The following is an 11,796-nucleotide window of genomic DNA, read 5'->3' as shown; positions in this document are numbered from 1 at the left end:
CACAACCTTCAAAATACCGAAAATTGGGAGGTACCGTTCTATGGGGTCTAAATGCAGGCTTGGACCTGACCAACAAATTTCTGGGCGAACGACCACCAACGAAGACTAAATACCAATTTCTGCCATTTCGGTGGGCTATTATGGCCACAATCTTCAAAATACCGAAAATCGGGAGGTACCGTTCTATGTGGGCTATATGCAGGCGTGGACCTGAAACGACAAATTTATGGGGGAAAGCTTTATATCACCAACGAAGACTAAGTATCAAATTTCAGCCACTTCGATGGATTATTGTGGTCAAAACCTACAAAATACCGAAAATCGGGAGGTACCTTTCTATGGGGGCGTGGACCTATACCGACAAATTTCATATGGAAAGTTTTATACCCCCAACGAAGACTAAATATCAAATTTTAGCCATTTCGGTGTGATATTGATGCTACAACCTTCAAAATACCGAAAATCGGGAGGTACCGATTAAGGCATGGGCATGTACCGACAAATTTCTGGAGGAAAGTTTTATACCCCAACGATGACTAAATACCAAATTTTAGCCATTTCGGTGTGATATTGATGCTAAAACCTTCAAATAACAGAAAATCGTGAGGTACCGTTCTATGGGGACTATATTAAGGCATGGAAATGTACCGACTATTTTCATATGGAAAGTCTTGTATCCCCAAAGAAGACCAAATTTCAGCCATTTCGGTGGATTATTGTGGCCACAACCTTCAAAATACCGGAGGTACCGTTCTAATGGGGCTATATGAAGGTGTGGACCTACATCGACAAATTTCTGGGGGAAAGTTTTATACCCCCAACGAGGACTCAGTAACAAATTTCAGCCATTTCGGAGTGATAATGAGGCTAAAACCCTAAAAAGACCCAAAATCGAGTGGTAGCGTTCTATGAGGGCTATATCAAAACGTGGACCGATATAGCCCATTTGCAATACCAAACATCCTAGGAGTAATAGAAACTTCTTTACCAAATTACAAAGCTCTATCTTAAAAATTGCGAACTGTATCTTGATTTCAGCAGACGGGCGGACGAACAGACGGTCATGGTTATATCGACTTAGAATTTTACCCTGATCAAGAATATATATACTTTATAGGGTCTCTGATGAATATTTCGATGTATTACAAACGGAATGACAAATTTAATTATACCCTCCATATTATGGTGAAGGGTATACCAGCAGAGTTTTTTGGAGGGACCGTGAAAACAACCGTCTGCAAAAAAAGTTTAAAATCATCCGAGACGAGTCCTCAAATTGCACTTTTCCCCAATTTTGTGTGGGAGGTACCCCAAGGACGTGACCGATATATTCCATATTCCAACCTGATACATGAATGGATTAGTTATCGTTCGGATTTGCCATTTTATTTGGTGACGTCAGGGTTTCTTGGAGCTTTTAGGTTATTATCTCAGGGAGTATGACTGGCGCGTCGTAATAGAACAACCTGCTGAAAAAAATTCAATACGATCCGAGACGGAGATCCCAAACTTCACTTTTTCCGAATTTGGTGTGGGAGGTATCCGAAAGAACCCCATCTATATCTGGAAGAATTAATACGATGTGTAAAGCTTGCACCAAATCAATTGCTTCCTTCGAAAGTTATCGTTCACACCTGAAGGAGTGGACCGATATGGTCCATCTTCGAACTTAAAATATGTTTGGGCAAAATATTAAGAAGTCCAAAATTGGTTTCGAATCGGTTCATCCGTTCGAGAGTTATCGCCAGCCAGACGGACGGACATCGCTTTACCCACACAAAGCTACTGGTTGTTTAAACGCCGCAAAAAATGGTTGCAAAAATTGACTAAAAGTCTAGTTTTTTTTAGTATTGTCTGTTATCTGGCATTTCACGCTTACAATGCTTCATTTGACGTATGCCTTTCCAAGCAATTGGCTAAAAACCCAAGCTATTAAAAAAATCGACTTTTTTGTAATTTTATTTAGGGCACCCTGATGTAAAAATATTAAAAAGATTATGTAAACATTTCTCTAATCTGCCCATTTGGGCAAAGGTTGGATCAATGCCAATCAATTATTTCGACAGTTATTATGCCCAATAAAAGATGCTCGAAGGAATGGACCGACATAGACCATCTTTGAAGTGGATCTAATTTTGGGAGTCATTCCTTCTATAGTTATCGAGCCAACCAGCAATTTTAGGAGCATATTGTGTGCTGAATCAACTTCAAATTGTCTGAAACGCATTTCGTACAACCATACATGGTACCTAAAACCATTATTTCGATGAGGTACATTTGCATTGTATCAAAGTAGACTAAAGACTGGGGGTATTAAAATACGCCAAAGTCAGCCTTTCATTTTTGACATACAAAACAACGAAATTAAAACTATTCGCAACCAAATATAAAAAGACACATACATCTATGGACGCATAAATGGCACTTTATAAAATTCAAAAATACAATTAATTATTTTCAAACTAAAATCTAATAAAATGTAACATTTTATAATTTCTGGTTATTGATGCAAGGGTACTTGTTCCAATCCTGTTCAAAAGTTCCGTTATATTTCGGTTATTATTTACCGTTATAAGATTTTGTAAAAGCAGTGCTGATTTTAGATGGACATATAAATGGCACACTTTATTTAAATTTCAACTTCTTCTTTATTTGCAGATCCGTTATTCGGATATAGACGATCATACAATATTATATGTGTTACAATTTAATGTTTTATATTATGAAATTATTGACAGCTCTCGATTCTTAGCAGCATGTAATAAGTTTGTTTCATCCCTGTATCCTGTCCATTCTTGAATGTTTCTTAGCCAGTATGTCTCTCTTCTGCCTCTTGCTCTGTGCCCTTCTATGTTACATATAATAATGGCTTGTAGAAACTTGTATTTGTGATTCCTCATCAGATGTCCCAGGTATGCGGTTTTTCTTGATTTAACGGTGCTTAGAAGTTGTCTGTCGAGGTTCACTCGTCTTAGAACTTCTTGATTTGTAATATGCGATGTATAGGGTATCTTCAGTATTCTTTGATATACCCAAATCTCAAATGCTTCAATTTTTTTCTCATCTGCACTTTTTAGGGTCCAGGTTTCTACTGCATATAGAAGTACAGACCAAATGTAGCATTTTACAAATCTTGCCTTCGTTTTGAGACTTATTTCGTGGTTTGTGAGTGTTTTTTTGTATTTAAAAAATGCGTCCACTCGACGCTTAATTTCATTTGATATGTTCCATTGGTCGTTGATTAAAACCCCAAGGTATGTAAAAGATTTTACACGTTCGATGTTATCGTTTTTAATCTTTAATGACGTTTCACAACTGACATCTTTTCGACGTACAACCATATATTTTTCGTCTTCTTTATATTTATTTTGAGGCCATATATTTCGCTTACGTACGTGTGCTTGTCTAGGAGTTGCTGTAGCCCAGATATACTGCTAGCAAATATTGTGGTATCATCAGCATAACGTATGTTATTTATAATTTTACCCTGAACTCTTATTCCAATTCTTTCTCCTTCAATTGACTCTTGAAAAATCTTTTGGGAGTATATATTAAAGAGGAGTGGCGATAGTATGCATCCCTGCCGGACACCTTTTGATATAGGAATTTCGTCAGTCAGATCACCATTTATTTCAATTCTTGCAGTTTGGTTCCAATATAAATTTTGTATGCATCTAATTTCTTTGATCGTTGGTCGTCAGTCAATTATCTTGATCGTTGGTCGTCAGTGAATAATTGCTCAATATAGTTTTTCCATCGATTCTTTATGTGTGATGTCTCAAAAATTGGCTGATTGTTGTCATCCTACAGTCCTGCTGATTCTTTTAGTTTTTTATGTAGATTGTAGTCATCATGAATATTTTGCAGATTTTCAATTTCTCTACACTTTTCATTGAGTAGAGCATTTTTTGCAGCTCGGGTAGCGGTGCGGATTTCCTTGTTTTTTTTTTCCAGTATCGTTCATAGTTAACGTTTTTATATTTGTTTCGCTCCGCGCGAAGTTCCATAATTTCATTGTTCATCCATTCTTGTTGGGCGTTTCTTGTACACTTTCCAAGGTATTTTGTTTTTTTTTTTTATTTTGCACATCGTATCCTTGACATTGTTCCATATATTTTCTACATCGTTGGAATCGATGTTTTCCAGTTTGTTATTTATTTGCATCTTCACTTCATTTCTGGTTGATGGGTTATTGAGTACCTCAGTATTTATTTATCTTGTGAGATTTTTTCTTCCTGTCCTTAAATCTTGCAATTTTTATTCGAATCGCAATACTCCGTGTTAATTTCTTTCAAATCACCTGTAATATTTTTAGAAATTGGAAAATGAGATCAATTGAAGAAAATTAAGTAAATTATGGAAGACTTACATGTCTTACCGGGGGAGGAAAGAGGAAAGGTCTGTAATATGGGAAGATAATGAAAATGTGTATTTGTGGAAAAAATTTCTTAACTATGGAAATTTATTTGACAAAAGCTTTTAGGATTCAATTAAATTTTCTGTAGAGAAACCCGTTATATTAATTTGTGACTGAATTCAGAGATCTTTGTGCCGAAAAACAGATTAAAGCATTAATTATGCAGTAGCCAGAATGGTGGATACTGATCTGGTGAAGCTATTACAGCTGATAACTTCTGATGTTTGTGCATTTAGTGACATTGAAACGTAAGGTAGGCTTTACTACAGAATATGAAAGAAGAAAAATGGGGTTGTTTACGTTTCCGGAAAGAAAACCAGACCTTCTGAAAGGAAAATTTTTAAAATCTATAAGTCTTGACTAGAACCCATAAATAATATGCTATCAGTTCATAGAAATCGTGTTATGAATCAAACTATGCGGCAGAATCTTTGTTAATTATCCTATATAATAGGAATACAACCATCAATGAGCTCGGAACACTGAAAAAACTGTATTTGTAGTAATTTGATCTTTGATCCTAGTGTAGAGTAAACGATTTCAATGATTTTCGGTTTGGAAGGAGAATCGCAAACACTTTCGTTTTTCTTCTTTAAAGCCTACTAGATATTTCAAAGTCCATAAATTCACAACTATCAGAAGTTATAAGCCTTACATAATTTTCTTCTATTTATCTCATTTTCCAACTTCCTACAAATATTACAGGTGATATGAAAGAAATGAACACGAATTTTTGCCATTTAAATAAAGTTGTTGTTGTAGCAGCACAAAACCTACGTTGAAGCATAGGTTTGATGCTGGGTTGGCAGCCACTGGCCGAAACACTATGGTTTCGGGTCAATCCGGTACGTAAGATACCGCTGCTGTGGGATTGTTTAAATAAAGTGTGCCATTTATATGTCCATCCAAAACAGAGACGGGCTTCTTTGCAGAGAAGTATAGTGAGGGCATCCACCGAGTTGTTTTTGCATTTGCTTGTTTTCTTCACCCATACATGCACACATACTAAAACATTGCTGGAAATTCTTGGGCGACGCTGATCTAAAATCAGCACTGTTTTCACAAAATATTATAACGGTAATAATAAGCGAAATTTATCGGAACTTTTAAACGGGATTGGAACAAGTACCCTTGCAGCTATTAGATTTTAGTTCAAAAATAATTAATTGTATTTTTGAATTTTATAACGCGCCATTTATGCTTCCATAGCTGTAGGTATATCGAGAATCTTCAAGTTTTACCACGCTTTACTCGAAAAGCGTTCCCTTACCTCAGATAGCATACAATTCATATGAGAGCCGTTCACAACATTTGCTACTTTTGCCACTTTAAAAGTAAACAGCCGACTACAAAAATTGAACTAAAAATATAATAAACTTTTTAGAAAATATGAACTCTATCGAAGCGTTTCTTAAATGTGAAAACAGCAAAAAAAAACTAGAAAAAATTTGATTATATTTTTACCGTTTCTGGATACTTTTTCAAGGATACTGTTATGACACTTCGTTGTCACAATATGGTGAAAAAAGAGTAAATTCAATTATTCAAATTACAAATGTAATTATTCAAATTACAAATGTAATTATTCAAATTACAAACGGAATTATTCAAATTACAAACGGAATTATACAAATTACAAGTTACAAAAAAGTAAATTCAAATTACAAACGGAATTATACAAATTACAAACGGAATTATTCAAATTACAAAAGAGTAAATTCAAATTACAAACGGAATTATTCAAATTACATGTTACAAAAGAGTAAATTCAAATTACAAACGGAATATGACTTGGAAACAAAAACTAACCCAAAAAAGGATTATAATTGCAAAAGCCTTATAATCGAGAAAGAAGTATGCCATGGACCAAATTGTTCTTTGTACACCACCACTTTATGTTGTTGAGCGTTTGTACTACCCGTGGAACAGGATGGGATTTGTGGAATCCACGCGGAAAGAATTGTTGGACTTCTTCGCTGGTAAAAGCGAAGAAGTAAAAAAAATGCATCCTGCCATTCGATGCTTTGAGTACAGGTGTATATGCTTTCCTCTTAACTGGCATAAAATCAAAGTGAATGCTCTTCATTGGAACGGATTATATTGAAAACAGGGTCAAGTCACCACAGCGGATGTCAACGGAATGCTATGCCGTATTTATGATGCAACAGAAAGCATCGGCGTTATAATTGTTGCCAATGTCTGCGATGCTGCTAGCGAGCATATGGGATTGGTACCACATTATTATATTGAGAACTTCGAATATCGTGGAAAACTATTTATGATTGACTTGGTGCACTTATTTTCAAATTTAGTAGTACACTTCCTGTCTGAGGAAGTACGCTGTAATAAATTGGTCGTTCGGCATAAGGTTGCGGTGAAGGACGACATGAATACATCTCTGCTGTTGAATTTTTACAACTACGATAAATTTTCATTTGAAAGATACGAGAAAATTTTTAACAACGCCTGTGCAGCTGAACTTGAGGAAAAATCGAGCTTGAATAACACTGACAAGGACTTACAGAATATATTTAAATTCGTATCTATAAATACAAAATTATTAAGAATTCTAAAAGTGGGAGGAAGATCACTAGAGCATAAAAGAACAATTATCAGGCAATACAAATCGTTACTGGAAACACTAGATTTTCCAAACAGAGGCAATTTATACACCACATTGACTGTATGGGAAAAACGCAAACCTGGGGCATTCAATGTTGTGGGTTCAGGTTTGCAGGCAGATGAGGGGCCAAGTGGGTTTCGCATCGGTGAGCAGACGGGTGAGGGGGTGCATGGAGTACATATTCCATCGCTTTCTTCGGAATCTGTACCGAAGACCAATGGGCTATGAATCCTCTTCACATGCAGCTCCCTCTCTCTTTTAACTGTCTTCCGTCCATCTTTCTCCTTCCCTAGATTTTCCTCCGTTTCTTCCAATTTCTGCATTACCTTTAATAGAACCTCCTGCAATTTCTTATTAGTTTCTTCCAAAAGGTCCAGACAGCGATGCAGAATGTCCAATACACAAATAGCAATATTTTACGTCGAACTCATAATGTTTTGAAATCGTCCTTCACTTTTTTCACTTTCACTTTTGACAACAGACAAAATAAAAATATTTTTTCCAAATAATCCAAAAAATATTTTCCAAACAATCCAAAAAATATTGATGTTAAAAGTGAACACATTAAGTACATAACATTTTCACAACTTAGAGCCACATTACAGGGTACATTGAAATGCTTGCCTGATGCTCCAGCAGAGGGATGTTTTTGAACTGCATTCCTCTTGAGGTCTTCCATAGACAGAATACCTCTTGACGTCTTCTATTGATAGACGATCTCTTGAGGTGATCTACAAGAGGCCTTCTATAGACAGAATACCTCTTGAGGTGGTCTTCTATAGACAGAATACCTCCTGAGGTCTTCTAAAGACAGAAGACCTCTTGAGGTCGTCCATATACAAAAGACCTCTTGAGGACTTCAATAGGTCTTCCATAGACAGAAGACCTATTGACTGTAAATCTGATGATACAAAAAAATTAGGCAGTGGAATTTATGTTTATTTTTACAGATGTAATAAAAATTGCATTTATTTATCAACTTTACATTTTACTACTTATCTTTATAACACTAACTTTGCACCTTAATTACGTCACATACTTTTAATTGAAAAAAAATTATAAAATATCCACTGCCTCCATATCACAATCCAGCAACTTTTAACATTTCTTCAATGCTAACTATTTTCTCTCGCGGTTTACCAATTGCCTGTCCACGTTTAGTTTCTTCGGCGTCAATTTTTTCCCAGGCTTGCCAGCTAACATAACGTTTGTCCTTTAGCAAATCTGTCAAACCAGGTTTACTCTCGTCCACTGAAATTTTCTTTGCCGCCACATCATCACATATCGTCTTCGCCACGGAAAATGCAATATTCATAGTGGTTAGAATAACACCAGTAGGTCCTGTGGCCAACCATCCAGCAGTGTAAAGACCAGGTTCTACTGATGTGGTATCCTTTATATTTCTCAAAACACGTCCATTAACATTGGCCACCAATCCAGCTCGAGCATCAAAACATAAATCATTATCGGCACAGGATGATTTGTAGCCTATACTTCTTAAGACCAAATCAGCTGGTAATGTTTCACATGATGTCGTGGGTACAGCCTTATCTTGTTGCATTTCGTTTATGGTAAACGTTAACTCTTGGCCATTTAGAGTTTTTGGTGATCTCAAAAATATGGGTAGAAATTGTTTGGTGTGCTGTGGTTGGGATTTTTGTTCGTTAAGACTTTTCAACATAAGTTCGGTTAAACGTTTACGTGGTCTAGCCAACTTGTCAATGGTGTCTGATACACCATGAAAGTCCTCGGGTCGCCAATGGGTGCTAACATTTGGCAATCGTAACATTTCTCTTAGCTCTTTGATGGTGAATGCCACCTGTAGCGGTCCTCTACGTCCAACAAGGTACACTTTTTCCACTTTACTATTGGCAAGACAGTCGAGAGCGTATGAGGTTATGTCGGTTTTCTAAAAATTCGCAAAGAACAGTTGGTTTTTTAATAATATTGAAACAATTAGCAAACACAGGTCAGGCATGCATTAATGATGGATGAAAGAACTGAAACATGATAGAAAATATGACTGATTTTATTGCAAGCCGGAGTCAGAATGAACTTCACGAACTCAAAACAAAAGCCTAATTCTGCTAATAATTTTGTAGACGAAGCCGTCTTTAAAAGGGTTTCCATACGTTTCTGTTGAACTTTTTTGCAACAGGTTGTCCTCACTTACATTGGAACTTCATGAGATAATGGCCCAAAAGCTCTCCCTGCCGCCACTCATCACACATTGTAAAATGTCTTCCAAACGTACATAAAGTTTCAAGAAGGTATATATCGAACAATATATTCGGCTACCTTCCTCACAAGAGTTCAACATTTTCGCTAAAAAGCAGTTTAAGGACTGTTTGACAGCGGTGTAATGTTTTTCGTGGGTAAGCCCATGCTTCCTGACATAATGACTTTTAAACAAGTGAGAACTGAGTTAAGTTCGACCTGGCCTAACTTTTAATACTCTCCACCACGAACTTTCAAAATATGGTACCGGGGGTACTGTCCGTTCTACGGGGGCAATATAAAGATTATGGCCTATACTAAAATTTCTGGTGGAAAGTTTTATACCCCAACAAAGACCAAATACCAAATTTCAGCCATTTCGGTGAGATATTGTGGTTACAACCTTCAAAATACCGAAAATTGGGAGCTACTGCTATATGGGGTCCATATGAAGGCGTGGACCTTTACCAAATTTCAGGTCGAAAGTTTGATACCTCCTACGAAGACTAAATACCTAATTTCAGCCACTTAGGTGGGGTATTGCGGCCACAATCTTCAAAATACCAAAAAATCCGGAGGTACCGTTCTATTGGGGGCTATATCAAAACGTGGACGGATATAGCTCATTTTCAATACTAAACATCCGAAGAGTAATAGTAGATACTGTTCCAAACTACAAAACTCTATCTAAAAAATTGCGAGCTATATTTTGATTTCAACAGACGGACGGGCGGAATGACTGACGACATAATTACATGGATCTAGAATTTATGCTGATAAAGAATATATATACTTTATAGGGCCTCCGACGAAAATTTCCTCCATATTATGGCGGAGGGTATAAAAAATCCTACTGTGACCAACTAAAATGGTAGTCATTGGTTCAAACTTTGTGCATAAATTTCTCAAACTTAAACCAAGTTCAATTATTATTGGTATTTTATTTTTTATGTCATCCAATGGACACAAATGCCTGAACTTTAATTGCTATTGCTGATTCGCAAAGAGGCGATTTCCTTCTACGTTGTAATGTGATGAGTTAATGGCATAAACATTTAACAAATCTTACCTTTAAATCATCGATGGGACTCAATAACATTCGGGCAACATCCACAGCAACATTACCCTGACCCACTATGGTCACAGATTTGCCAGATAAATCAGGTTGTAGATTCTCAGCTCCCGGCAAACCATTATACCAGGCAACAAAGTTACGTGCTGATAGCACATTTGGCTGTGACTCATTTTCAATACCCAACTGACGATCTTGATCAGCACCATAGGTAAGTAAAACTACGTGATAACGTTCACGGAGGTCTTTCAAACTAACATCTCGACCCAATGCAATATTACCATAGAAATTGAAACGTTCATTTCCCGCGGTCTTTGTAAATGTATTAATTACATTTTTCACTTCAGGATGATCGGGAGCAACACCAAATCTAAAAAATACACCAGAAAAAAGATAAATTACTGCAAACTCATTGAACTTGAAAATAAATAACTAAAGTAATTAGTTTTGAAGCTGATAAGAAGCAATGACATGTAAACAAATAACAAATTATTAACTATTTTAATGACCGGAAAAAATATAAACGGAGATTCACTACAATGTCATAAGTTTCATCATCTACGCAATTCGTCAAGATATGTCTAAGAAATGTTTACTGGAAAATTTAAGATTTCGATTTGGTCACTAGTTTTGTTGTTGTTACTCACAGCATTGACTGGAGCTGATGCAACCATTGATTTCGCTGGCATAGGAAGTATGCATTTCGTCATGATTTTTAATGTTCTTATATTTAATCCTAATACATATTCTCCATATTCTCAGGCTACTTTCAGAATATTTTTAATGCAATATTTGATCCTATTCGGAATTTTTTCTTGGGTAAAAATAAAACAATCACTTCCAACGGATAATTAGAAATTACATTTTTACATCATTAACTCCATATTAACTTACCTCACTAAACCAAATGGAACTGGTAGTTTGTCAATTACATCCACATCAGCTCCTGGTAGCTGTTTTAAAATATGTTGGGCGGCATAGAATCCAGCCGGTCCCCCACCAACTATACAAACTCTGGTCGCGGGATTTTGAGAAATAAAACGTTTGTGCGTTAAATTATTTATGTGGATATAGCAATTTCTTTGTAAAATAGTTCGTAACATCGTAAAATAGAAAAATTCGAATCGAAATGGGAAAGAGAAAGTATAGTTTTGTTTTATTTAGTTTAGGTAAATATAAAACAGCTGTTTGTTAACTTGTTGCTTTTGTTGTTTTTATGTGCAACCTTAGTCAAAAGCGTTATAAGCATGAATTTATTTATAAGCTGTGTTCCAGAACTAAAAAGTTTTTACAATTTTTACGACTTTTACACACGACGCTCTCTTTAAAAACTTTTTACAGGACAAATTTGGGCGAGTAAAAAAATAGTAACATGGTTGCCGGCGTCTGATTGGCTGATACGCCGACCTTGACATTTGTTCCAGTTTTTTTTTTGACGTATTTTCCATTTTTCCGTTCCCGAACTAT

General features: G+C 36.1%; 1 protein-coding gene and 2 long non-coding RNA genes across 3 annotated transcripts; 1 reads left to right on the top strand and 2 right to left on the bottom strand.

Annotated features, from left to right (window-relative positions):
- Nucleotides 1-2,624: 2,624 nt before the first annotated feature.
- LOC141405453 (uncharacterized) lies at nucleotides 2,625-5,848 on the bottom strand. The gene is made up of 2 exons (XR_012413202.1): nucleotides 4,370-5,848; nucleotides 2,625-4,300 (listed from the first exon to the last, which is right to left on the bottom strand). It is a non-coding gene; the product is annotated as an uncharacterized lncRNA (long non-coding RNA).
- Nucleotides 5,849-7,971: 2,123 nt separating this feature from the next.
- dare (NADPH:adrenodoxin oxidoreductase, mitochondrial) lies at nucleotides 7,972-11,725 on the bottom strand. Its single transcript, XM_073989759.1, has 3 exons — nucleotides 11,224-11,725; nucleotides 10,327-10,699; nucleotides 7,972-8,949 (listed from the first exon to the last, which is right to left on the bottom strand). Exons 1-3 carry the CDS (start codon nucleotides 11,430-11,432, stop codon nucleotides 8,122-8,124), a joined length of 1,410 nt encoding a protein of 469 aa, XP_073845860.1. The 5' UTR covers nucleotides 11,433-11,725; the 3' UTR covers nucleotides 7,972-8,121.
- On the top strand, nucleotides 10,616-11,449 carry LOC141405452 (uncharacterized). Its single transcript, XR_012413201.1, has 2 exons — nucleotides 10,616-11,023; nucleotides 11,092-11,449. It is a non-coding gene; the product is annotated as an uncharacterized lncRNA (long non-coding RNA).
- Nucleotides 11,726-11,796: the final 71 nt, after the last annotated feature.

The sequence above is a fragment of the Musca autumnalis genome, unplaced genomic scaffold (genome assembly GCF_047663935.1).
Source record: "Musca autumnalis isolate F117 unplaced genomic scaffold, ASM4766393v1 scaffold_5, whole genome shotgun sequence".
NCBI lineage: Eukaryota > Metazoa > Arthropoda > Insecta > Diptera > Muscidae > Musca > Musca autumnalis.
Note: the sequence above shows the minus strand (reverse complement) of the source record. Positions and strands in the feature narration are given on the sequence as shown.